At 47.2% G+C, this 26,290-nt stretch overlaps 1 protein-coding gene across 1 annotated transcript; it reads right to left on the bottom strand.

The window, feature by feature from the left end:
- Positions 1-1,053: 1,053 nt before the first annotated feature.
- Positions 1,054-11,877, bottom strand: LOC137319149 (probable G-protein coupled receptor 139). The gene is made up of 2 exons (XM_067981495.1): positions 11,808-11,877; positions 1,054-1,955 (listed from the first exon to the last, which is right to left on the bottom strand). Exons 1-2 carry the CDS (start codon positions 11,875-11,877, stop codon positions 1,054-1,056), a joined length of 972 nt encoding a protein of 323 aa, XP_067837596.1.
- Positions 11,878-26,290: the final 14,413 nt, after the last annotated feature.

Raw genomic sequence — 26,290 nt, 5'->3', positions numbered from 1 at the left:
GAATTTCGCTTCGATTGGCTTCAATGGAAAAGAGAATCCAGCAAGATAATGGGATAGCAGGCGGCCACTTCACACCATTGCCCAAAGTTACATTTATCGCCATATGTTTCCCCATTGGGAGAGTCACCCAACCACAGGGTGACTCAACTCTAGGCCTGGTGTAACCCACCCACAGTGGGGACTCAACTCCAGGCCTGATGTAACCCACCCACAGGGGGGGGGACTCAACTCCAGGCCTGATATAACCCACCCACAGGGGGACTCAACTCCAGGCCTGGTGTAACCCACCCACGGGGGGGACTCAACTCCAGGCCTGGTGTAACCCACCCACAGGGGGACTCAACTCCAGGCCTGATATAACCCACCCACAGGGGGACTCAACTCCAGGCCTGATATAACCCACCCACAGGGGGACTCAACTCCAGGCCTGATGTAACCCACCCACAGGGGGACTCAACTCCAGGCCTGATATAACCCACCCACAGGGGGACTCAACTCCAGGCCTGATATAACCCACCCACAGGGGGACTCAACTCCAGGCCTGGTGTAACCCACCCACGGGGGGGACTCAACTCCAGGCCTGATATAACCCACCTACAGGGGGACTCAACTCCAGACCTGATGTAACCCACCCACAGGGGGGGACTCAATTCCAGGCCTGGTGTAACCCACCCACGGGGGGGACTCAACTCCAGGCCTGGTGTAACCCACCCACGGTGGGGACTCAACTCCAGGCCTGGTGTAACCCACCCACGGGGGGGGGGGGGGACTCAACTCCAAGCCTGATATCCTTCGCAATAATGAAGAATTCTACTTAATATAACACAAGAAATCACAACTCTTGCCACCTTTTTGTTGGTGAACGTTAAGATACCCTAGTGTTCTGGGCCCACTGGAGTTGAATCATGTCTGAATGAGCAGCCACACTGCAGGATTTGAGATATTCCAATACGAATCAGATCTTTAAACGTGTTAAGGGAGTAGTGAGGGAATTACAGGATGGGTCATGAAATATAATTGGCTCTAATGCAGAAACGAATTCAGCTGTTTTCATTATTTAACTATTTTAATCATCAGATTCGCCGGAGATTTCATCATTTTCATGCATTGCTCTCTGAATTTACTCTGGGTCACTGCATAAATACATGTGTTGGTGCAGCAGCTCAGGAGCTGGAGCATATTTCCGCTTTCCTGCAGAATAAACTTTGGATCATTGAAACCTGAGATCTTATAATCGTTCGTAATTCGCACATAGAGGAAATTAACGAAATACGTCATCCACAAGAGGATGAAACTGCCCGAGATGGCGAAGAGTAAAACGATGGACTTTCTCCGGCTCTCCATCTCTGGGTCACTCTGATTCTCTGCATTGCTGTGGGCCCGGAGTCTCCTGCGGGCTCTATTGGCCACCAGAATGTTTCTGACGGTCAGAGCATTGAGCAGTAACATCAGGAGGAACGGGGCACAGGGGTTTAAAATGCGGTCAATCCAGTCAAACGCTGTCCATACAAGTTCAGAATAAAAGCTTAACTTAATGTTGCAGTACCACGGGACACCGTCAATTATATACAAAGGTTCATATACAAAGTACCAGGGGATGTTTTTCAAACAGCTCAGTACACAGACCGTCCCGATAACCACAGCCGCCGTTTTCTCGGTGCAATATTTTGTTTTCAGCTTCTGGCAACAAATGGCCACAAATCGATCAACGGTGAAAGCGACCGTTAACCAGACCGAGCTGTCTCTGGCAGCATAGATTAGAGCGATTTTGAGGCTACAGACTGGAGTGATGGACAGGAAGAGAACTGGAAAATAAATGACACTGATCCGGTTTAATATCACCGCTGTGATGATGACCAGGAGATCCGTCACCGCCATCCCCACCAGGTAACGAGTGATACATCGGGAGAGACCGCACCTTCCTCGGGACAGGATCACAATCGTCACCAAGTTACCTGTGGGGGAAAGAAACAGGTAACAGAATCTGAACAAAAACGCGTTTTACTCGGATGTTACAACCCGTTACCCATGGAGTCAATCTTTCACCTCAGATAAAATTAATCATCCAAAATAAGAGCTGGGGAGAATTTTTACTTTCAGCACCGGACGGAACACGGACGGAGCGGATCTCCCGCCCATTTTTCATTCAAAGGGTGGTGAGTGTCTGGAACGAGCTGCCAGAGGCAGTAGTAGAGGCGGGTACAATTTTGTCTTTTAAAAAGTATTTGGACAGTTACATGGGTAAGATGGGTATAGAGGGATATGGGCCAAGTGCAGGCAATTGGGACTAGCTTAGTGGTATAAACTGGGCGACATGGACATGTTGGGCCGAAGGGCCTGTTTCCATGTTGTAAACTTCTATGATTCTATATGATTTAATATACCGTCCTATTCTCCTTCCCATTGAAGTCCGGCCTGATCACTCTCTGAGAACACCGCGGATTTTGGCTCAGGAACGGAAACCGAATGGGACAGGGGTCATAAAATGAGCTGTTAGTGAGGAACGTGCCCGAACTGGTCGGTCCGTGTCCAGACCGGAAATAATCCTCATTAGAACCAGGACTCCAGGGAAGGATCCGGGCATTTGACGGGTGGAGTGAACTTCCAGAATCAAAGAGAGAGGAGGAGCCGGTGACATTGACTGGATTGAGCAGCGCTGGCCGGAGGGAGGTCTGGGGGATCCGAGTTGGAGGAGCAGAGTCGGAGCAAATCAGCGGGTGAAGATCCAGAGAACTGAAGCGGAAACAAGCAGTGACCGCCAAAGAGCAACAAGGGTTTAGGGCAATAGGCCCAATGCAAGGAGCCGGAGGAAAACAGCTCACTGACCAACTATTGGATCTACAATAATTGTCAACAGCTTATTGGTATACTGCGTGGCTTCAATAAATATATATTCATTAAATACAGTCAGTATTTCTTTCATTATTAAATCCAGTTCACACCATAAGAAATTGCTGAAATCAGTCCGCTCTGTAAGTATTTAGTGAACTCGCGGTATTACCACATCAGTACTGGAATGTAGCCAGCAATCAATTTAATCAATTTCCGAATCAATCAGCTATTTCATTATTAAACCGTCAGTATTATTAATATTGCTGAACATTAATTATTAATGAACTAGTTTCCAAAGTCCACGCATTGTGGCGCCTCTCAGCTTTACCGGGAATACACGGAATCACGCTCCGTTTATCCGCAGCGTCTCTCAGAAACATTTCAAAGTGGCGGTTTTTGAGTCAGCCGTGAATCTGCGAACAAATTCTCACAAACACAAAGGGAATAAACGATCGTTTGGTCTGATTTTCTTGATATTATTTGAGACGGAGAGTTTTCCCGGAACTCCAGGAACGCTCCTTGCTCTTCGAATAGTGCTGGGGGATTTAGACGGGAGAATCTGACCCACGAGGGTACGGCGGACACCAGGCTTCGGGTTAACAACTCATCTCAAGAATAGCAGCTCCGGCAATGCTGCTCTCCCTCAGTACTGCACAGGAGGGTCGGCCAAGACTGGGAACTCAAATCCCGGAGATCCAGGCTGAGGTTCTTCTCTCTCAACACACTGATTACAATGTATTCCACCATCACTCTATCGTTATGCTACAAATAACCTTTATAGCGAGAGTGGCTCTGGTACCCCGAGCTGTCGGCGCCCTTGTTGAGTCAGAAGGGAAGGGAAGAAAACTGGAAAAATATCATAATGATTTGAAAATACCGCGAATAATAGAAAACCAAGGGCAACATTCACAATCTAACCCGTTAGCTCAGGCTCCGCAGGGATATCATGCAACGTTTAAATGGTTTACCTTTACAATGTTCTGTGGTTACAACCAGATGGAATGATTTATGTGAAGAGACAAGGGGAAACGACAAAAGCTGAGCCCAGGATCAAAGTAAGAGACCGATCGCCTGAACTTTTAATGAATAGAAATCAATGGGTTCGGAAAGAAAAGTATAAAAGATGAAGAGATTTTACCCTCGATGGTCCGTATGATTCCCCTGGTCATCAGCCACGAGCAATGACCCTGCGGCCCAGTGGGTGATGAAGGAAACTGCTCCACTCATGGACCCATCGAATGCTCAGCGTGAGGTGTTTATTGTTGGGCATGGATGGGTAGGCGGTGTGTTCCACCCTCTTTACTTCTCACTCCACGTCTAATCAAATATTAATCCAGGAAGACATATTTAGAATCTCACCGCAGTACTAGGTCTAGGTACCAATACGCTGGAGAAAGATAATAATCCTATAATATTAAGTGTTGGGACATAAAGATTTCTTTATTTCTGTAAAACATCCCATTAAACAAGCAATGGGCAGTGAGCGAACAGTATCAATTGAATTGATAGCAGAGAAGAGGTGATTCATAGAATCATAGAAAGGTTACAGCTCGGAAGGAGGCCATTCGGCCCATCGAGTCTGTGCCGGCTCCATGCAAGAGCAATCCAGCGAGTCCCACTCCCCCGTAGCCTTGCAAATGTTTTCCTTTCAAGTACTTATCCAGTTCCCTTTTGAATGCCATGATTGAATCTGCCTCCACCACCCCCTCGGGCAGTGCATTCCAGATCCTAACCACTCGCTGTGTAAAAAGTTTCCTCATGTCACCTTTGGTTCTTTTGCCAATCACCTTAAATCTATGTCCTCTGGTCCTTCACCCTTCCGCCAATGGGAACAGTTTCTCTCTATCTACTCTGTCCAGACCCTTCATGATTTTGAACACCTCGATCAAATCTCCTCACAACCTTCTCTGTTCAAAGGAGAACAACCCCAGCTTCTCCAGTCTATCCAAGTAACTAAAGTCCCTCATCCCTGGAATCATTCCAGTAAATCTCTCTGCACCCTCTCTGAGGCCTTCACATCTTTCCTAAAGTGCAGTGCCCAGAACTGGACACAATACTCCAGTTGTGGCCAAACCAGTGTTTTATAAAAGGTTCATCATGACTTCCTTGCATTTACACTCTGCCTCTATTTATAAAGCCCAGGATCCCGTATGCTTTTTAACCGCTTTCTCAACCTGCCCTGCCACCTTCAACGATTTGTGCACATATACCGCCAGATCTCTCTCTCCGTGCACCCCCTTTAGAATTGTGCCCTCTAGTTTATATTACCTCTCCTCGTTCTTCCCACCGAAATGTGCCACTTCGCATTTTCTGCATTAAATTTCATCTGCCACGTGCCCGCCCATTCCACAAGCCTGTCTATATCCTCTTGAAATCTATCACTATCCTCCTCCAAGTTTTGTGTCACCTGCAAATTTTGAAATTGTGCCCTGTACACCCAAGTCCAAGTCATTAATATATATCAAGAAAAGCAGTGGTCCCAGCACGGATCCCTGGGGAACACCACTGTACACCTCCCTCCAGTTCGAAAAACAACCGTTCACCACTACTCTCTGTTTCTTGTCACTTAGCCAATTTCGTATCCATGTTGCTACTGCCCCCTTTGTTCCATGGGCTTCAATCTTGATGACAAGCCTATTGTGCGGCACTTTATCAAACACATTTTGAAAGTCCATATACACAACATCAACTGCATTGCCCTCATCAACCCTCTCTGTTACCTCATCAAAAAACTCTATCAAGTTAGTTAAACACGATTTGCCTTTAACAAATCCATGCTGGCTTTCCTTAATTAATCCACACTTGTCCAAGTGACTGTTAATTCTGTCCCGGATTATTGTTTCTAAAAGTTTCCCCACCACTGAGGTTAAACTGACTGGCCTGTAGTTGCTGGGTTTATCCTTACACCCTTTTTTGAACAAGGGTGTAAAATTTGCAATTCTCCAGTCCTCTGGCACCACCCCTGTATCTAGGGATGTTTGGAAGATTATGGCCAGTGACTCCGCAATTTCCACCCTTACTTCCTTCAGCAACCTAGGACAGCCAGCCTTTCAAGTACCTCCCCTATCAATTTTTAGCCCATCCAGTGTCTGAACTATATCCTCCTTTACTGTGGCTTTGGCAGTATCTTCTTCCTTGGTAAAGACAGATGCAAAGTATTCATTTAGTATCTCGGCCATGCCCTCTGCCTCCATGAGTAGATCTGCTTTTTGGTCCCTAATCGGCCCCACCCCTCCTCTTACTACCCGTTTACTGTTCACATGCCTGTAGAAGACTTTTGGATTCCCTTTTATGTTAGTTCCCAGTCTATTCTCATACTCTCTCTTTGCCTCTCTTATTTCCTTTTTCACTTCCCCTCTGAACTTTCTATATTCTGGTTCTCAATTGTATTATCAACCTGACATCTGGCAAAAGCCCCTTTGTTCTGCTTCATCTTATTCACTATCTCTTTTGTCATTCAGGGAGCTCTGACTTTACTTGCCCTACCTTTCCCCCTCGTGGGAAAGTACCTAGACTGTACCCGAGCCATCTCCTCCTTAAGGCCGCCCATTGTTCAATTACAGTTTTGCCTGCCAATCTTTGATTCACATTTATCTGGGCCAGATCTATTCTCATCTCACTGAAATTGGCCCTCCTCCAATTGAGTATTTTTACATTAGAGTGGTCCATGTCTTTTTCCATAACTATTCTAAACCTCATGATGCTATGATCGCTGTTCCCTAAATGCTCCCCCACTTGCTCCACTTGGCCCACCTCATTCCCCAGAACCTCCTTCCTCGTTGGACCAGAAACATGTCGTTGGTACCAACGACCTCAGGCTATACACCACCCCTCGCCCCCTCCAGAATGTTCTGCAGCCGCTCAGTGACGTCCTTGACCCTGGCACCAGCGAGGAAACACACCATCCTGGAATCACGTCAGCGGCTGCAGAAACGCCTGTCTGTTATCCTAACAATTGAAAGGCTCTCCTGACCTTTCTCCTCCGCCCTCCCCGTCCCGCCCCGCCCCGTACAGCTGAGCCACCCACGGTGCTCTGGTAGAACTGAACACTGGTTGGAGAGTGAGATGCCCCCAGGGGACTCCTGCTCTATCTGCCTGCTCCTCCTTGTCTGTCTGGCGGTCAGCAATCCACCTCTGCCTGCACTCTCTTAATCTGCAGGGTGACGACCTCCTGAAACGTGAATTTCCACGAAACTCTCAGCCTCGCCGATGCACCGCAGTGACGTCAGCTGTTGATCAAACTCCAGAGCTCCAGCTCGTCCAGCTGACGACACTTCCTGTACATGTGGATGCCCAGGACATGGGAAGCGTCCTGGAGTTCCCACATGGCGCAAGATTCGAAGGGTTTGAGGTTCCCGGCCCCGCCCTGCCTCGATTTATTGTATTATTAACTCAACTTAACAAAAAACACCTGAAAAACAAAAAAAACACTCACCAGCACTTCACCAATCAGCTCCTTCCCTAGTGCTGACGTCACTTTAGGTGTTTTTTTCACCTCTCCCTCTCTCCTCCTTTTATCGCCGATCATGCACTCCGCTCACTCTCCTCTCCCTCTCTCCTCCTTTTATCGCCGATCATGCACTCCGCTCACTCTCCTCTCCCTCTCTCCTCCTTTTATCGCCGATCATGCACTCCGCTCACTCTCCTCTCCCTCTCTCCTCCTTTTATCGCCGATCATGCACTCCGCTCACTCTCCTCTCCCTCTCTCCTCCTTTTATCGCCGATCATGCACTCCGCTCACTCTCCTCTCCCTCTCTCCTCCTTTTATCGCCGATCATGCACTCCGCTCACTCTCCTCTCCCTCTCTCCTCCTTTTATCGCCGATCATGCACTCCGCTCACTCTCCTCTCCCTCTCTCCTCCTTTTATCGCCGATCATGCACTCCGCTCACTCTCCTCTCCCTCTCTCCTCCTTTTATCGCCGATCATACACTCCGCTCACTCTCCTCTCCCTCTCTCCTCCTTTTATCGCCGATCATGCACTCCGCTCACTCTCCTCTCCCTCTCTCCTCCTTTTATCGCCGATCATGCACTCCGCTCACTCTCCTCTCCCTCTCTCCTCCTTTTATCGCCGATCATGCACTCCGCTCACTCTCCTCTCCCTCTCTCCTTTTATCGCCGATCATACACTCCGATCACTCTCCTCTCCCTCTCTCCTCCTTTTATCGCCGATCATGCACTCCGCTCACTCTCCTCTCCCTCTCTCCTCCTTTTATCGCCGATCATGCACTCCGCTCACTCTCCTCTCCCTCTCTCCTCCTTTTATCGCCGATCATGCACTCCGCTCACTCTCCTCTCCCTCTCTCCTCCTTTTATCGCCGATCATGCACTCCGCTCACTCTCCTCTCCCTCTCTCCTCCTTTTATCGCCGATCATACACTCCGCTCACTCTCCTCTCCCTCTCTCCTCCTTTTATCGCCGATCATGCACTCCGCTCACTCTCCTCTCCCCCTCTCCTCCTTTTATCGCCGATCATGCACTCCGCTCACTCTCCTCTCCCTCTCTCCTCCTTTTATCGCCGATCATGCACTCCGCTCACTCTCCTCTCCCTCTCTCCTTTTATCGCCGATCATACACTCCGCTCACTCTCCTCTCCCTCTCTCCTCCTTTTATCGCCGATCATGCACTCCGCTCACTCTCCTCTCCCTCTCTCCTCCTTTTATCGCCGATCATGCACTCCGCTCACTCTCCTCTCCCTCTCTCCTCCTTTTATCGCCGATCATGCACTCCGCTCACTCTCCTCTCCCTCTCTCCTCCTTTTATCGCCGATCATGCACTCCGCTCACTCTCCTCTCCCTCTCTCCTCCTTTTATCGCCGATCATACACTCCGCTCACTCTCCTCTCCCTCTCTCCTCCTTTTATCGCCGATCATGCACTCCGCTCACTCTCCTCTCCCTCTCTCCTCCTTTTATCGCCGATCATGCACTCCGCTCACTCTCCTCTCCCTCTCTCCTCCTTTTATCGCCGATCATGCACTCCGCTCACTCTCCTCTCCCTCTCTCCTTTTATCGCCGATCATACACTCCGCTCACTCTCCTCTCCCTCTCTCCTCCTTTTATCGCCGATCATGCACTCCGCTCACTCTCCTCTCCCTCTCTCCTCCTTTTATCGCCGATCATGCACTCCGCTCACTCTCCTCTCCCTCTCTCCTCCTTTTATCGCCGATCATGCACTCCGCTCACTCTCCTCTCCCTCTCTCCTCCTTTTATCGCTGATCATGCACTCCGCTCACTCTCCTCTCCCTCTCTCCTCCTTTTATCGCCGATCATGCACTCCGCTCACTCTCCTCTCCCTCTCTCCTCCTTTTATCGCCGATCATGCACTGCGCTCACTCTCCTCTCCCTCTCTCCTCCGTTTATCGCCGATCATGCACTCCGCTCACTCTCCTCTCCCTCTCTCCTCCTTTTATCGCCGATCATGCACTCCGCTCACTCTCCTCTCCCTCTCTCCTCCTTTTATCACTGATCCACTCTCCACTCTATCTCTTCCCTCTCTCTGCTCCTTTTATCACCGATCCTGCACTCCGCTCTCTCTCCTCTCCCTCTCTCTTCTTTTTATCGCTGATCCCATCCTCCGCTGTCTCTCTCTCCTCTCTCTCTCCTCCTTTTATCATTGATCCCACGCTGCTCTCTCTCTCCCCTCTCTCTCCTCCTTTCATCGCTGATCCTACGCTCCACTCTCTTTCTCTCCCCTCTCTCTCTCGTCCTTTTATCACTGATCCTATGCTCCACTCTCTTTCTCTCTCTCTCTCTCTCTCTCCTCCTTTTATCACTGATCCTACGCTCCACTCTCTTTCTCTCTCTCTCTCTCTCCTCCTTTCATCGCTGATCCCACGCTCCACTCTCTTTCTCTCTCTCTCTCTCTCCTCCTTTTATCACTGATCCTACGCTCCACTCTCTTTCTCTCTCTCTCTCTCTCTCCTCCTTTCATCGCTGATCCCACGCTCCACTCTCTTTCTCTCCCCTCTCTCTCCTTCTTTTATCACTGATCCTACGCTCCACTCTCTTTCTCTCCCCTCTCTCTCCTCCTTTTATCACTGATCCTACGCTCCACTTTCTTTCTCTCCCCTCTCTCTCCTCCCTTTATCACTGATCCTACGCTCCACCCTCTTTCTCTCCCCTCTCTCTCCTCCTTTTATCACTGATCCTACGCTCCACTCTCTTTCTCTCCCCTCTCTCTCCTCCTTTTATCACTGATCCTACGCTCCACTCTCTTTCTCTCCCCTCTCTCTCCTCCTTTTATCACTGATCCCACGCTCCACTCTCTTTCTCTCCCCTCTCTCTCCTTCTTTTATCACTGATCCCACGCTCCACTCTCTTTCTCTCCCCTCTCTCTCCTTCTTTTATCACTGATCCTACGCTCCACCCTCTTTCTCTCCCCTCTCTCTCCTTCTTTTATCACCGATCCCACGCTGCACCCTCTTTCTCTCCCCTCTCTCTCCTTCTTTTATCACTGATCCCACGCTCCACTCTCTTTCTCTCCCCTCTCTCTCCTTCTTTTATCACTGATCCCACGCTCCACTCTCTTTCTCTCTCCCCTCCCTCTCATCCTTTTATCACTGATCCCACGCTCCACCCTCTTTCTCTCCACTCTCCTTCTTTTATCACTGATCCCACGCTCCACTCTCTTTCTCTCTCCCCTCCCTCTCATCTTTTTATCACTGATCCTACGCTCCACTCCCTTTCTCTCCCCTCTCTCTCCTCCTTTTATCACTGATCCCACGCTCCACTCTCTTTCTCTCTCCCCTCCCTCTCATCCTTTTATCACTGATCCCACGCTCCACCCTCTTTCTCTCCCCTCTCTCTCCTCCTTTTATCACTGATCCTACGCTCCACTCTCTTTCTCTCCCCTCTCTCTCCTCCTTTTATCACTGATCCCACGCTCCACTCTCTTTCTCTCCCCTCTCTCTCCTCCTTTTATCACTGATCCTACGCTCCACTCTCTTTCTCTCCCCTCTCTCTCCTCTTTTCATCACTGATCCTACGCTCCACTCTCTTTCTCTCCCCTCTCTCTCCTCTTTTCATCACTGATCCTACGCTCCACTCTCTTTCTCTCTCCCCTCCCTCTCATCCTTTTATCACTGATCCCACGCTCCACCCTCTTTCTCTCCCCTCTCTCTCCTCCTTTTATCACTGATCCCACGCTCCACTCTCTTTCTCTCCCCTCTCTCTCCTTCTTTTATCACTGATCCCACGCTCCACTCTCTTTCTCTCCCCTCTCTCTCCTCTTTTCATCACTGATCCTACGCTCCACCCTCTTTCTCTCCCCTCTCTCTCCTTCTTTTATCACTGATCCCGTGCTCCACTCTCTTTCTCTCTCCTCTCCCTCTCATCCTTTTATCACTGATCCCGTGCTCCACTCTCTCTCTCTCCCCTCCCTCTCCTTCTTTTATCACTGATCCCGCGCTCCACTCTCTCTCTCTCCTCTCTCCCTCTTTCCTTTTATCACTGATCCTGCGCTCCAGTCTCTTTATCTCTCCACTCTGTCTCCTCCTTTTATCACTGATCCCATGCTCCCCTCTCTCTCCCCTCTCTCTTTCCTCCTGTTTTCGCTGATCCCGAGCTCTGCTCTCTCGCTCCACTTTCTCTCCTCCTTTTGTCGCTGATTCCATGCTCCGCTCTCTCTCTTCCCTCTCTCTGCTCCTTTTACCAGTGATCCCACACTCCGCTCTATCTTTCCTCTCTCGTCCTTTTATCACTGATCCCATGCTCCGCTCTCTCTCACACATCTCTTTCCTCCTTTTGTCGCTGATGCCACGCTCCGCTCTCTCTCTCCTCTCTCTCTCCTCCTCTTATCACTGATCCCGTGCTCCACTCTCTCTCTCCACACTCTCTCTCTCTCTCCTCTCTCTCTCCTTTTATCGCTGATTCCATGCTCTGTGCAAAGGAGGCACGTTCTATCACCAGTCACACAGCGACAGCACCGACACAGCGCAAACTGACCTCTACAATGAATCATTGACCACAGTGACTTACCTGGGACACCAAACGCTGCAAGAACAGGATAGTAAATGGCGTAAACTGGGCCCGTCACTTGTCCGTGCATTTTTACTGAGATTTTGTGGGAGTCTTTCAAGAGGAGACGGGGCTCTGACCTGCGCTGTGTGAAACATTCAAAGGTCCTTCATTTATACTGATTGCAAACCTCCACTGAGACAATTAGGTCGAGTCACCATTGATATTAATTACAGTTAGTTGAACAAACAGATTACATCACTCTGTTTCACTTCATTGTTTAAACAAAAACTGAATGGGCGTCACATAATTTAAAGGAAAAGACCCAAAGTGAACAATGTTTGTTCAAACAGGGACAAGAAAATGTTTCCAGTTCCTGCTGCTGATCGAGAGCTTTGGCGTCCGGCCAAGGACAGAATTGGGCTGAATTGTGTTGCGAGGACGATCTAACAATATTTGAGGCCAAATCTGACCAAATCTCTTCTAATCTCACCTATCTCAGTGTATCCTGAATTCTCTACCCTTTCTCTCCAATCTCAGTGCATCCTGAATTCTCTACCCTTTCTCTGCTATCTCAGTGTAACCTGAATTCTCTGCCGTTTATCTCCCATCTCAGTGTAACCTGAATTCTCTGCCCTTTCTCTCCAATCTCAGTGCATCCTGAATTCTCTACCCTTTCTCTCCTATCTCAGTGTAACCTGAATTCTCTGCCCTTTCTCTCCGATCTCAGTGTATAATGAATTCTCTCCCCTTTCTCTCCTATCTCAGTGTAACCTGAATTCTCTGCCCTTTCTCTCCTATCTCAGTGTAAACTGAATTGTCTGCCCTTTCTCTCCTATCCCAGTGTAACCTGAATTCACTGCCCTTTCTCTCCTACCTCAGTTTAACCTGAATTCTCTGCACTTTCTCTCCAATCTCAGTGTTACCTGAATTCTCGGCCCTTTCACTCCAATCTCAGTGTTACCTGAATTCTCGGCCCATTCTCTCCTATCTCAGTGCAACCTGAATTCTCTGCCCTTTCTCACAAATCCCACTGTAACCTGAATTCACAGCCCTTTCTCTCCCATCCCAGTGTAACCTGAATTCACCGCCCTTTCTCTCCTATCTCAGTGTAACCTGAATTCATTACCATTTCTCTCCTATCTCAGTTTATCCTGAATTCACTGCCCTTTCTCTCCGACCTCAGTGTAACCTGAATTCTCTGCACTTTCTCTCCAATCTCAGTGTTACCTGAATTCTCGGCCCTTTCTCTCCTATCTCAGTGTCACCTGAATTGTCTGCCCTTTCTCTCCTATCCCAGTGTAACCTGAATTCAATGCCCTTTCTCTCCTACCTCAGTGTAACCTGAATTCTCTGCACTTTCTCTCCAATCTCAGTGTTACCTGAATTCTCGGCCCTTTCACTCCAATCTCAGTGTTACCTGAATTCTCGGCCCATTCTCTCCGATCTCAGTGCAACCTGAATTCTCTGCACTTTCTCTCCGATCTCAGTGTAACCTGAATTCTCTGCCCTTTCTCTCCCATCTCAGTGTAACCTGAATTCTCTGCCCTTTCTCTCCTATCTCAGTGTATAATGAATTCTCTGCCCTTTCTCACAAATCCCACTGTAACCTGAATTCACCGCCCTTTCTCTCCTATCTCAGTGTAACCTGAATTCATTACCCTTTCTCTCCTATCTCAGTTTATCCTGAATTCACTGCCCTTTCTCTCCAATCTCAGTGTAACCTGAATTCAATGCCCTTTCTCTCCAATCTCAGTGTAACCTGAATTCACTGCCCTATCTCTCCATCTCAGTGTAACCTGAATTCACAGCCCTTTCACTCCCATCCCAGTGTAACCTGAATTCATCGCCCTTTCTCTCCATTCTCAGTGTAACCTGAATTCATTACCCTTTCTCTCCTATCTCAGTTTATCCTGAATTCACTGCCCTTTCTCTCCTATCTCAATGTAACCTGAATTCTCCGCCCTTTCTCTCCTGTCTCAGTGTAACCTAAATTCACTGCCCTTTCTCGCCCATCCCAGTGTAACCTGAATTCACAGCTCTTTCTCTCCCATCCAATTGAAACCTGAATTCTCTGCCCTTTCTCACAAATCCCACTGCAACCTGAATTCTCTGCCCTATCTCTCCCATCCCAATGTAACCTGAATTCCCTACCCTTTCTCCCCAATCTCAGTGTAACCTGAATTCTCTGCCCTTTCTCTCCTATCTCAGTGTAACCTGCATTCACTGCCCGTTCATTCCCAGCTCAGTGTAACCTGAATTATCTGCCTTTTCTCTCCCATCTCAGTGCAACCTGAAATCTGTGTCCTTTCTGTCGTGTCTCAGTGTAACCTCAATTCCCTGCACTTTACCTCCTATCTCAGTGTAACCTGAATTCTCTGCCCTTTCTCACATATCCCACTGTAACTTGAATTCACAGCCCTTTCTCTCCCATCCCAGTGTAATCTGTATTCTCTGCCCTTTCTCACATATCTCACTGTAACTTGAATTCACCGCCCTTTCTCACCTATCTCAATGTTACCTGAATTCAATACCCTTTCTCTCCTTTCTCAGTTTATCCTGAATTCACTGCCCTTTATCTCCTATCCCAGAGTAACCTGAATTCACTGCCCTTTCTCTCCGATCTCAGTGCAACATGAATTCTCTGCCCTTTCTCTCCCATCCCAGTGTAATGTGAATTCACAGCTCTTTCTCTCCCATCCCAGTGAAACCTGAATTCTCTGGCCTTTCTCACAAATCCCACTGCAACCTGAATTCACAGCCCGTTCTCTCCCATCCCAGCGTAACCTGAATTCTCTGCCCTTTCTCTCCTATCTCAGTTTATCCTGAATTCACTGCCCTTTCTCTCCTATCCCAGTGTAACCTGAATTCACTGCCCTTTCTCTCCTACCTCAGTTTAACCTGAATTCTCTGCACTTTCTCTCCAATCTCAGTGTTACCTGAATTCTCGGCCCTTTCACTCCAATCTCAGTGTTACCTGAATTCTCGGCCCATTCTCTCCTATCTCAGTGCAACCTGAATTCTCTGCCCTTTCTCACAAATCCCACTGTAACCTGAATTCACAGCCCTTTCTCTCCCATCCCAGTGTAACCTGAATTCACCGCCATTTCTCTCCTATCTCAGTGTAACCTGAATTCATTACCATTTCTCTCCTATCTCAGTTTATCCTGAATTCACTGCCCTTTCTCTCCGACCTCAGTGTAACCTGAATTCTCTGCACTTTCTCTCCTATCTCAGTGTTACCTGAATTCTCGGCCCTTTCTCTCCTATCTCAGTGTCACCTGAATTGTCTGCCCTTTCTCTCCTATCCCAGTGTAACCTGAATTCAATGCCCTTTCTCTCCTACCTCAGTGTAACCTGAATTCTCTGCACTTTCTCTCCAATCTCAGTGTTACCTGAATTCTCGGCCCTTTCACTCCAATCTCAGTGTTACCTGAATTCTCGGCCCATTCTCTCCGATCTCAGTGCAACCTGAATTCTCTGCACTTTCTCTCCGATCTCAGTGTAACCTGAATTCTCTGCCCTTTCTCTCCCATCTCAGTGTAACCTGAATTCTCTGCCCTTTCTCTCCTATCTCAGTGTATAATGAATTCTCTGCCCTTTCTCACAAATCCCACTGTAACCTGAATTCACAGCCCTTTCTCTCCCATCCCAGTGTAACCTGAATTCACCGCCCTTTCTCTCCTATCTCAGTGTGACCTGAATTCATTACCCTTTCTCTCCTATCTCAGTTTATCCTGAATTCACTGCCCTTTCTCTCCAATCTCAGTGTAACCTGAATTCAATGCCCTTTCTCTCCAATCTCAGTGTAACCTGAATTCACTGCCCTATCTCTCCATCTCAGTGTAACCTGAATTCTCTGCCCTTTCTCTCCTATCTCAGTGTATAATGAATTCTCTGCCCTTTCTCACAAATCCCACTGTAACCTGAATTCACAGCCCTTTCTCTCCCATCCCAGTGTAACCTGAATTCACCGCCCTTTCTCTCCTATCTCAGTGTGACCTGAATTCATTACCCTTTCTCTCCTATCTCAGTTTATCCTGAATTCACTGCCCTTTCTCTCCAATCTCAGTGTAACCTGAATTCAATGCCCTTTCTCTCCAATCTCAGTGTAACCTGAATTCACTGCCCTATCTCTCCATCTCAGTGTAACCTGAATTCACAGCCCTTTCTCTCCCATCCCAGTGTAACCTGAATTCACCGCCCTTTCTCTCCTATCTCAGTGTAACCTGAATTCATTACCATTTCTCTCCTATCTCAGTTTATCCTGAATTCACTGCCCTTTCTCTCCGACCTCAGTGTAACCTGAATTCTCTGCACTTTCTCTCTAATCTCAGTGTTACCTGAATTCTTGGCCCTTTCTCTCCTATCTCAGTGTCACCTGAATTGTCTGCCCTTTCTCTCCTATCCCAGTGTAACCTGAATTCAATGCCCTTTCTCTCCTACCTCAGTGTAACCTGAATTCTCGGCCCTTTCACTCCAATCTCAGTGTTACCTGAATTCTCGGCCCATTCTCTCCGATCTCAGTGCAACCTGAATTCTCTGCACTTTCTCTCCGATCTCAGTGTAACCTGAATTCTCTGCCCTTTCTCTCCCATCTCAGTGTAACCTGAATTCTCTGCCCTTTCTCTCCTATCTCAGTGTATAATGAATTATCTGCCCTTTCTCACAAATCCCACTGTAACCTGAATTCACAGCCCTTTCTCTCCCATCCCAGTGTAACCTGAATTCACCGCCCTTTCTCTCCTATCTCAGTGTGACCTGAATTCATTACCCTTTCTCTCCTATCTCAGTTTATCCTGAATTCACTGCCCTTTCTCTCCAATCTCAGTGTAACCTGAATTCAATGCCCTTTCTCTCCAATCTCAGTGTAACCTGAATTCACTGCCCTATCTCTCCATCTCAGTGTAACCTGAATTCACAGCCCTTTCACTCCCATCCCAGTGTAACCTGAATTCATCGCCCTTTCTCTCCATTCTCAGTGTAACCTGAATTCATTACCCTTTCTCTCCTATCTCAGTTTATCCTGAATTCACTGCCCTTTCTCTCCTATCTCAATGTAACCTGAATTCTCCGCCCTTTCTCTCCTGTCTCAGTGTAACCTGAATTCACTGCCCTTTCTCGCCCATCCCAGTGTAACCTGAATTCACAGCTCTTTCTCTCCCATCCAATTGAAACCTGAATTCTCTGCCCTTTCTCACAAATCCCACTGCAACCTGAATTCTCTGCCCTATCTCTCCCATCCCAATGTAACCTGAATTCCCGACCCTTTCTCCCCAATCTCAGTGTAACTTGAATTCTCTGCCCTTTCTCTCCTATCTCAGTGTAACCTGCATTCACTGCCCGTTCATTCCCAGCTCAGTGTAACCTGAATTATCTGCCTTTTCTCTCCCATCTCAGTGCAACCTGAAATCTGTGTCCTTTCTCTCGTGTCTCAGTGTAACCTCAATTCCCTGCACTTTACCTCCTATCTCAGTGTAACCTGAATTCTCTGCCCTTTCTCACATATCCCACTGTAACTTGAATTCACAGCCCTTTCTCTCCCATCCCAGTGTAATCTGTATTCTCTGCCCTTTCTCACATATCCCACTGTAACTTGAATTCACCGCCCTTTCTCTCCTATCTCAATGTTACCTGAATTCAATACCCTTTCTCTCCTTTCTCAGTTTATCCTGAATTCACTGCCCTTTATCTCCTATCCCAGTGTAACCTGAATTCACTGCCCATTCTCTCCGATCTCAGTGCAACATGAATTCTCTGCCCTTTCTCTCCCATCCCAGTGTAACGTGAATTCACAGCTCTTTCTCTCCCATCCCAGTGAAACCTGAATTCTCTGGCCTTTCTCACAAATCCCACTGCAACCTGAATTCACAGCCCGTTCTCTCCCATCCCAGCGTAACCTGAATTCTCTGCCCTTTCTCTCCTATCTCAGTTTATCCTGAATTCACTGCCCTTTCTCTCCTATCCCAGTGTAACCTGAATTCTTTACCCTTTCTCTCCAATCTCAGTTTATCCTAAATTCACTGCCCTTTCTCTCCTATCTCAGTGCAACCTGAACTCTATGCCCTTTCTCTCGTATCCCAGTGTCACCTGAATTCACTGCCCTTTCTCTCCGATCTCAGTGCAACCTGAATTCTCTGCACTTTCTCTCCCATCTCAGCGTATCCTCAATTTCCTGACCTTTCTCTCCTATCCCAGTGTAACCTGAATTCATTACCCTTTCTCTCCTATCTCAGTTTATCCTGAATTCTCTGCCCTTTCTCTCCTATCTCAGTGTAACCTGAATTCATCACACTTTCTCTCCTATCTCAGTTCATCCTGAATTCACTGCCCTTTCTCTCCTATCTCAGTGCAACCTGAATTCTCTGCCCTTTCTCTCCTATCTCAGTGTAACCTGAATTCTCTGCCCTTTCTCTCCTATCTCAGTGTAACCTGAATTCACTGCCCTTTCTCTCCCATCCCAATGTAAACTGAATTCACAGCTCTTTCTCTCCCATCCAATTGAAACCTGAATTCTCTGCCCTTTCTCACAAATCCCACTGCAACCTGAATTCTCTGCCCTATCTCTCCCATCCCAATGTAACCTGAATTCCCTGCCCTTTCTCCCCAATCTCAGTGTAACCTGAATTCTCTGCCCTTTCTCTCCGATCTCAGTGTAACCTGAATTCACTGCCCGTTCATTCACAGCTCAGTGTAACCTGAATTATCTGCCTTTTCTCTCCTATCTCAGTGTAACCTGAAATCTGTGCCCTTTCTCTCGTGTCTCAGTGTAACCTCAATTCTCTGCACTTTCCCTCCGATCTCAGTGTAACCTGAATTCTCTGCCCTTTCTCACATATCCCACTGGAACCTGAATTCACAACCCTTTCTCTCCCATCCCAGTGTCATCTGTATTCGCTGCCCTTTCTCTCCTATCTCAATGTTACCTGAATTGATTAACCTTTCTCTCCTTTCTCAGTTTATCGTGAATTCACTGCCCTTTATCTCCTATCCCAGTGTAACCTGAATTCACTGCCCTTTCTCTCCGATCTCAGTGCAACCTGAATTCTCTGCCCTTTCTCTCCCATTGCAGTGTAACGTGAATTCACAGCTCTTTCTCTCCCATCCCAGTGAAACCTGAATTCTCTGCCCTTTCTCACAAATCCCACTGCAACCTGAATTCACAGCCCGTTCTCTCCCATCCCAGCGTAACCTGAATTCTCTGCCCTTTCTCTCCAATCTCAGTGTAACCTGAATTCATTACCCTTTCTCTCCTATCTCAGTTCATCCTGAATTCACTGCTCTTTCTCTCCTATCTCAGTGCAACCTGAACTCTATGCCCTTTCTCTCGTATCCCAGTGTCACCTGAATTCACTGCCCTTTCTCTCCGATCTCAGTGCAACCTGAATTCTCTGCACTTTCTCTCCTATCTTAGTGTAACCTGAATTTCCTGACCTTTCTCTCCGATCTCAGTGTAACCTGAATTCATTACCCTTTCTCTCCTATCTCAGTGTAACCTGAATTCATTACCCTTTCTTTCCAATCTCAGTTTATCCTGAATTCACTGCCCTTTCTCTCCTATCTCAGTATCACCTGAATTCTCTGCCCTTTCTCTCCTATCTCAGTGTAACCTGAATTCATTACCCCTTCTCTCCGATCTCAGTTTATCTTGAATTCACTGCCCTTTCTCTCATATATCATTATAACCTGAATTCACTGCCCTTTCTCTCCAATCTCAGTGTAACCTGAATTCTCTGCCCTTTCTCTCCCATCTCAGTGTAACCTGAATTCACTGCACTTTCATTCCCAGCTCAGTGTAATCTGAATTCTCTGCCCTTTCTCTCCTATCTCAGTGTAACCTGAATTCTCTGCCCTTTCTGTCGTGTCTCAATGTAACCTGAATTCTCTGCCCTTTCTCTCCTATCCCAGTGTAACCTGAATTCACTGCCCTTTCTCACCCATCTCAGTGTATTCTGAATTCTCTGCCCTTTCTCACAAATCCCACTGCAAACTGAATTCACAGCGCTTTCTCTACCATCCCAGTGTAACCTGAATTCTCTGCCCTTTCTCTCCTATCTCAGTTTATCCTGAATTCACAGCCCTTTCTCTCCCATCTCAGTGCAACCTGAATTCACTGCCCTTTCGCTCCTGTCTCAGTGTAACCTGAATTCTCTGCCCTTTCTCTCCCATCCCAGTGTAACCTGAATTCTCTGCCCTTTCTCTCCTATCTCAGTGTAACCTGAATTCATTACACTTTCTCTCCTATCTCAGTACATCCTGAATTCACTGCCCTTCCTCTCCTATTTCAGTGCAAACTGAATTCTCTGCCCTTTCTCTCCTATCTCAGTGTAACCTGAATTCACTGCCCTTTCTCTCCCATCCCAATGTAAACTGAATTCACAGCTCATTCTCTCCCATCCAATTGAAACCTGAATTCTCTGCCCTTTCTCACAAATCCCACTGCAACCTGAATTCTCTGCCCTATCTCTCCCATCCCAATGCAACCTGAATTCTCTGCCCTTTCTCTCCAATCTCAGTGTAACCTGAATTCTCTGCCCTTTCTCTCCCATCTCAGTGTAACCTGAATTCACTGCACTTTCATTCCCAGCTCAGTGTCATCTGAATTCTCTGCCCTTTCTCTCCTATCTCAATGTAACCTCAATTCTCTGCACTTTCCCTCCTATCTCAGTTTATCCTGAATTCACAGCCCTTTCTCTCCCATCTCAGTGCAACGGGAATTCACTGCCCTTTCGCTCCTGTCTCAGTGTAACCTGAATTCTCTGCCCTTTCTCTCCCATCCCAGTGTAACCTGAATTCTCTGCCCTTTCTCTCCCATCCCAATGTAAACTGAATTCACAGCTCTTTCTCTCCCATCCAATTGAAACCTGAATTCTCTGCCCTTTCTCACAAATCCCACTGCAACCTGAATTCTCTGCCCTATCTCTCCCATCCCAATGTAACCTGAATTCCCTGCCCTTTCTCCCCAATCTCAGTGTAACCTGAATTCCCTGCCCTTTCTCCCCAATCTCAGTGTAACCTGAATTATCTGCCTTTTCTCTCCTATCTCAGTGTAACCTGAAATCTGTGCCCTTTCTGTCGTGTCTCAGTGTAACCTCAATTCTCTGCACTTTCCCTGCTATCTCAGTGTAACCTGAATTCTCTGCCCTTTCTCACATATCCCACTGTAACCTGAATTCACAGCCCTTTCTCTCCCATCCCAGTGTAATCTGTATTCGCTGCCCTTTCTCTCCCATCTCAGTGTAACCTGAATTCACTGCACTTTCATTCCCAGCTCAGTGTAATCTGAATTCTCTGCCCTTTCTCTCCTATCTCAGTGTAACCTGAATTCTCTGCCCTTTCTGTCGTGTCTCAATGTAACCTCAATTCTCTGCACTTTCCTTCCTATCTCAGTGCAACCTGAATTCTCTGCCCTTTCTCTCCTATCCCAGTGTAACCTGAATTCACTGCCCTTTCTCTCCCATCTCAGCGTATTCTGAATTCTCTGCCTTTTCTCACAAATCCCACTGCAACCTGAATTCACAGCCCTTTCTCTACCATCCCAGTGTAACCTGAATTCTCTGCCTTTTCTCTCCTATCTCAGTTTATCCTGAATTCACAGCCCTTTCTCTCCCATCTCAGTGCAACCTGAATTCACTGCCCTTTCGCTCCTGTCTCAGTGTAACCTGAATTCTCTGCCCTTTCTCTCCCATCCCAGTGTAACCTGAATTCTCTGCCCTTTCTCTCCTATCTCAGTGTAACCTGAATTCATTACACTTTCTCTCCTATCTCAGTTCATCCTGAATTCACTGCCCTTTCGCTCCTGTCTCAGTGTAACCTGAATTTTCTGCCCTTTCTCTCCTATCTCAGTGTAACCTGAATTCTCTGCCCTTTCTCTCCTATCTCAGTGTAACCTGAATTCACTGCCCTTTCTCTCCCATCCCAATGCAAACTGAATTCACAGCTCTTTCTCTCCCATCCAATTGAAACCTGAATTCTCTGCCCTTTCTCACAAATCCCACTGCAACCTGAATTCTCTGCCCTATCTCTCCCATCCCAATGTAACCTGAATTCCCTGCCCTTTCTCCCCAATCTCAGTGTAACCTGAATTCCCTGCCCTTTCTCCCCAATCTCAGTGTAACCTGAATTATCTGCCTTTTCTCTCCTATCTCAGTGTAACCTGAAATCTGTGCCCTTTCTCTCGTGTCTCAGTGTAACCTCAATTCTCTGCACTTTCCCTCCTATCGCAGTGTAACCTGAATTCCCTGCCCTTTCTCCCCAATCTCAGTGTAACCTGAATTATCTGCCTTTTCTCTCCTACCTCAGTGTAACCTGAAATCTGTGCCCTTTCTCTCGTGTCTCAGTGTAACCTCAATTCTCTGCACTTTCCCTCCTATCTCAGTGTAACCTGAATTCTCTGCCCTTTCTCACATATCCCACAGTAACCTGAATTCACAGCCCTTTCTCTCCCATCCCAGTGTAATCGGTATTCGCTGCCCTTTCTCTCCTTTCTCAGTGTAACCTGAATTCTCTGCCCTTTCTCTCCCATCTCAGTGTAACCTGAATTCACTGCACTTTCATTCCCAGCTCAGTGTAATCTGAATTCTCTGCCCTTTCGCTCCTATCTCAGTGTAACCTGAATTCTCTGCCCTTTCTGTCGTGTCTCAATGTAACCTCAATTCTCTGCACTTTCCCTCCTATCTCAGTGCAACCTGAATTCTCTGCCCTTTCTCTCCTATCCCAGTGTAACCTGAATTCACTGCCCTTTCTCTCCCATCTCAGCGCATTCTGAATTCTCTGCCCTTTCTCACAAATCCCACTGCAACCTGAATTCACAGCCCTTTCTCTACCATCCCAGTGTAACCTGAATTCTCTGCCCTTTCTCTCCTATCTCAGTTTATCCTGATTTCACAGCCCTTTCTCTCCCATCTCAGTGCAACCTGAATTCACTGCCCTTTCGCTCCTGTCTCAGTGTAACCTGAATTCTCTGCCCTTTCTCTCCCATCCCAGTGTAACCTGAATTCTCTGCCCTTTCTCTCCTATCTCAGTGTAACCTGAATTCATTACACTTTCTCTCCTATCTCAGTTCATCCTGAATTCACTGCCCTTTCGCTCCTGTCTCAGTGTAACCTTAATTCTCTGCCCTTTCTCTCCTATCTCAGTGTAACCTGAATTCTCTGCCCTTTCTCTCCTATCTCAGTGCAACCTGAATTCACTGCCCTTTCTCTCCCATCCCAATGTAAACTGAATTCACAGCTCTTTCTCTCCCATCCAATTGAAACCTGAATTCTCTGCCCTTTCTCACAAATCCCACTGCAAACTGAATTCTCTGCCCGATATCTCCCATCCCAATGTAACCTGAATTCCCTGCCCTTTCTCCCCAATCTCAGTGTAACCTGAATTCCCTGCCCTTTCTCCCCAATCTCAGTGTAACCTGAATTATCTGCCTTTTCTCTCCTATCTCAGTGTAACCTGAAATCTGTGCCCTTTCTCTCGTGTCTCAGTGTGACCTCAATTCTATGCACTTTCCCTCCTATCTCAGTGTAACCTGAATTCTCTGCCCTTTCTCACATATCCCACTGTAACCTGAATTCACAGCCCTTTCTCTCCCATCCCAGTGGAATCTGTATTCGCTGCCCTTTCTCTCCTTTCTCAGTTTATCCTGAATTCACTGCCCTTTATCTCCTATCCCAGTGTAACCTGATTTCACTGCCCTTTCTCTCCTATCTCAATGTAACCTGAATTCATTACCCTTTCTCTCCTTTCTCAGTTTATCCTGAATTCACCGCCCTTTCTCTCCGATCTCAGTGCAACCTGAATTCTCTGCCCTTTCTCTGCCATCCCAGTGTAACGTCAATTCATAGCTCTTTCTCTCCCATCCCAGTGAAACGTGAATTCTCTTCCCTTTCTCACAAATCCCACTGCAACCTGAATTCTCCGCCCTTTCTCTCCTATCTCAGTTTATCCTGAATTCACTGCCCTTTCTCTCCTATCCCAGTGTAACCTGAATTCTCTGCCCTTTCTCTCCAATCTCAGTGTAACCTGAATTCATTACCCTTTCTCTCCAATCTCAGTTTATCCTGAATTCACTGCCCATTCTCTCCTATCTCAGTGCAACCTGAACTCTATGCCCTTTCTCTCGTATCCCAGTGTCACCTGAATTCACTGCCCTTTCTCTCCGATCACAGTGCAACCTGAATTCTCTGCACTTTCTCTCCTATCTCAGTGTAACCTGAATTCCCTGACCTTTCTCTCCGATCTCATTGTAACCTGAATTCAATACCCTTTCTCTCCTATCTCAGTATCACCTGAATTCACTGCCCTTTCTCTCCAACCTCAGTGTAACCTGAATTCTCTGCCCTTTCTCTCCTATCTCAGTGTAACCTGAATTCATTACCCATTCTCTCCTATCTCAGTTTATCATGAATTCACTGCCCTTTCTCTCATATATCATTATAACCTGAATTCACTGCCCTTTCTCTCCAATCTCAGTGCAACCTGAATTCTCTGCCCTTTCTCGCCCATCTCAGTGTAACCTGAATTCACTGCACTTTCATTCCCAGCTCAGTGTAACCTGAATTCTCTGCACTTTCTCTCCTATCTCAGTGTAACCTGAATTCTCTGCCCTTTCTGTCGTGTCTCAATGTAACCTCAATTCTCTGCACTTTCCCAACTATCTCAGTGCAACCTGAATTCACAGCCCTTTCTATCCCATCCCAGTGTAACCTGAATTCTCTGCCCTTTCTCGCCTATCTCATTTTAACATGAATTCATTACACTTGCTCTCCTATCTCAGTTTATCCTGAATTCACTGCGCTTTCTCTCCTATCTCAGTGCAACCTGAATTCTCTGCGCTTTCTCCCCTATGTCAGTGTAACCTGAATTCTCTGCCCTTTCTCTCCCATCCCATTGTAACCTGAATTCTCTGCCCTTTCTCTCCCATCACAGTGTAACCTGAATTCACTGCCCTTTCTCTCCTATCCCAGTGTAACCTGAATTCACTGCCCTTTCTCTCCCATCTCAGTGTATTCTGAATTCTCTGCCCTTTCTCACAAATCCCACTGCAACCTGAATTCACAGCCCTTTCTCTACCATCCCAGTGTAACCTGAATTCTCTGCCCTTTCTCTCCTATCTCAGTTTATCCTGAATTCACAGCCCTTTCTCTCCCATCACAGTGCAACCTGAATTCACTGCCCTTTCGCTCTTGTCTCAGTGTAACCTGAATTCTCTGCCCTTTCTCTCCCATCCCAGTGTAACCTGAATTCTCTGCCCTTTCTCTCCTATCTCAGTGTAACCTGAATTTATTACACTTTCTCTCCTATCTTAGTTCATCCTGAATTCACTGCCCTTCCTCTCCTATCTCAGCGCAACCTGAATTCTCTGCCCTTTCTCTCCTATCTCAGTGTAACCTGAATTCTCTGCCCTTTCTCTCCTATCTCAGTGTAACCTGAATTAACTGCCCTTTCTCTCCCATCCCAATGTAAACTGAATTCACAGCTCTTTCTCTCCCATCCAATTGAAACCTGAATTCTCTGCCCTTTCTCACAAATCCCACTGCAACCTGAATTCTCTGCCCTATCTCTCCCATCCCAATGTAACCTGAATTCCCTGCACTTTCTCCCCAATCTCAGTGTAACCTGAATTCTCTGCCCTTTCTCTCCAATCTCAGTGTAACCTGAATTCTCTGCCCTTTCTCTCCCATCTCAGTGTAACCTGAATTCACTGCACTTTCATTCCCAGCTCAGTGTCATCTGAATTCTCTGCCCTTTCTCTCCCATCTCAGTGTAACCTGAATTCTCTGCCCTTTCTGTCGTGTCTCAATGTAACCTCAATTCTCTGCCCTTTCTCTCCTATCCCAGTGTAACCTGAATTCACTGCCCTTTCTCTCCCATCTCAGTGTATTCTGAATTCTCTGCCCTTTCTCGCAAATCCCACTGCAACCTGAATTCACAGCCCTTTCTCTACCATCCCAGTGTAACCTGAATTCTCTGCCCTTTCTCTCCTATCTCAGTTTATCCTGAATTCACAGCCCTTTCTCTCCCATCTCAGTGCAACCTGAATTCACTGCCCTTTCGCTCCTTTCTCAGTGTAACCTGAATTCTCTGCCCTTTCTCTCCCATCCCAGTGTCACCTGAATTCTCTGCCCTTTCTCTCCTATCTCATTGTAACCTGAATTCATTACACTTTCTCTCCTATCTCAGTTCATCCTGAATTCACTGCCCTTCCTCTCCTATCTCAGTGCAACCTGAATTCTCTGCCCTTTCTCTCCTATCTCAGTGTAACCTGAATTCTCTGCCCTTTCTCTCATATCTCAGTGTAACCTGAAATCACTGCCTTTTCTCTCCCATCCCAACGTAAACTGAATGCACAGCTCTTTCTCTCCCATCCAATTGAAACCTGAATTCTCTGCCCTTTCTCACAAATCCCACTGCAACCTGAATTCTCTGCCCTATCTCTCCCATCCCAATGTAACCTGAATTCCCTGCCCTTTCTCCCCAATCTCAGTGTAACCTGAATTCCCTGCCCT

The sequence above is a fragment of the Heptranchias perlo genome, unplaced genomic scaffold, assembly GCF_035084215.1.
Source record: "Heptranchias perlo isolate sHepPer1 unplaced genomic scaffold, sHepPer1.hap1 HAP1_SCAFFOLD_74, whole genome shotgun sequence".
Classification (NCBI taxonomy): Eukaryota; Metazoa; Chordata; class Chondrichthyes; order Hexanchiformes; family Hexanchidae; genus Heptranchias; species Heptranchias perlo.
The sequence above is the reverse complement of the archived record's forward strand: the minus strand, read 5'-3'. Positions and strand labels throughout refer to the sequence as shown.

What these genes read in the sequence shown, in the direction of transcription:
- LOC137319149 (XM_067981495.1), bottom strand. Translation starts at nt 11,877, where the DNA reads ATGCACGGACAAGTGACGGGCCCAGTTTACGCCATTTACTATCCTGTT. An exon ending in TGCAGCGTTTGGTGTCCCAG is followed by an intron (nt 1,956 to 11,807) that starts GTAAGTCACTGT and finishes TTTCCCCCACAG; the next exon opens with GTAACTTGGTGACGATTGTG.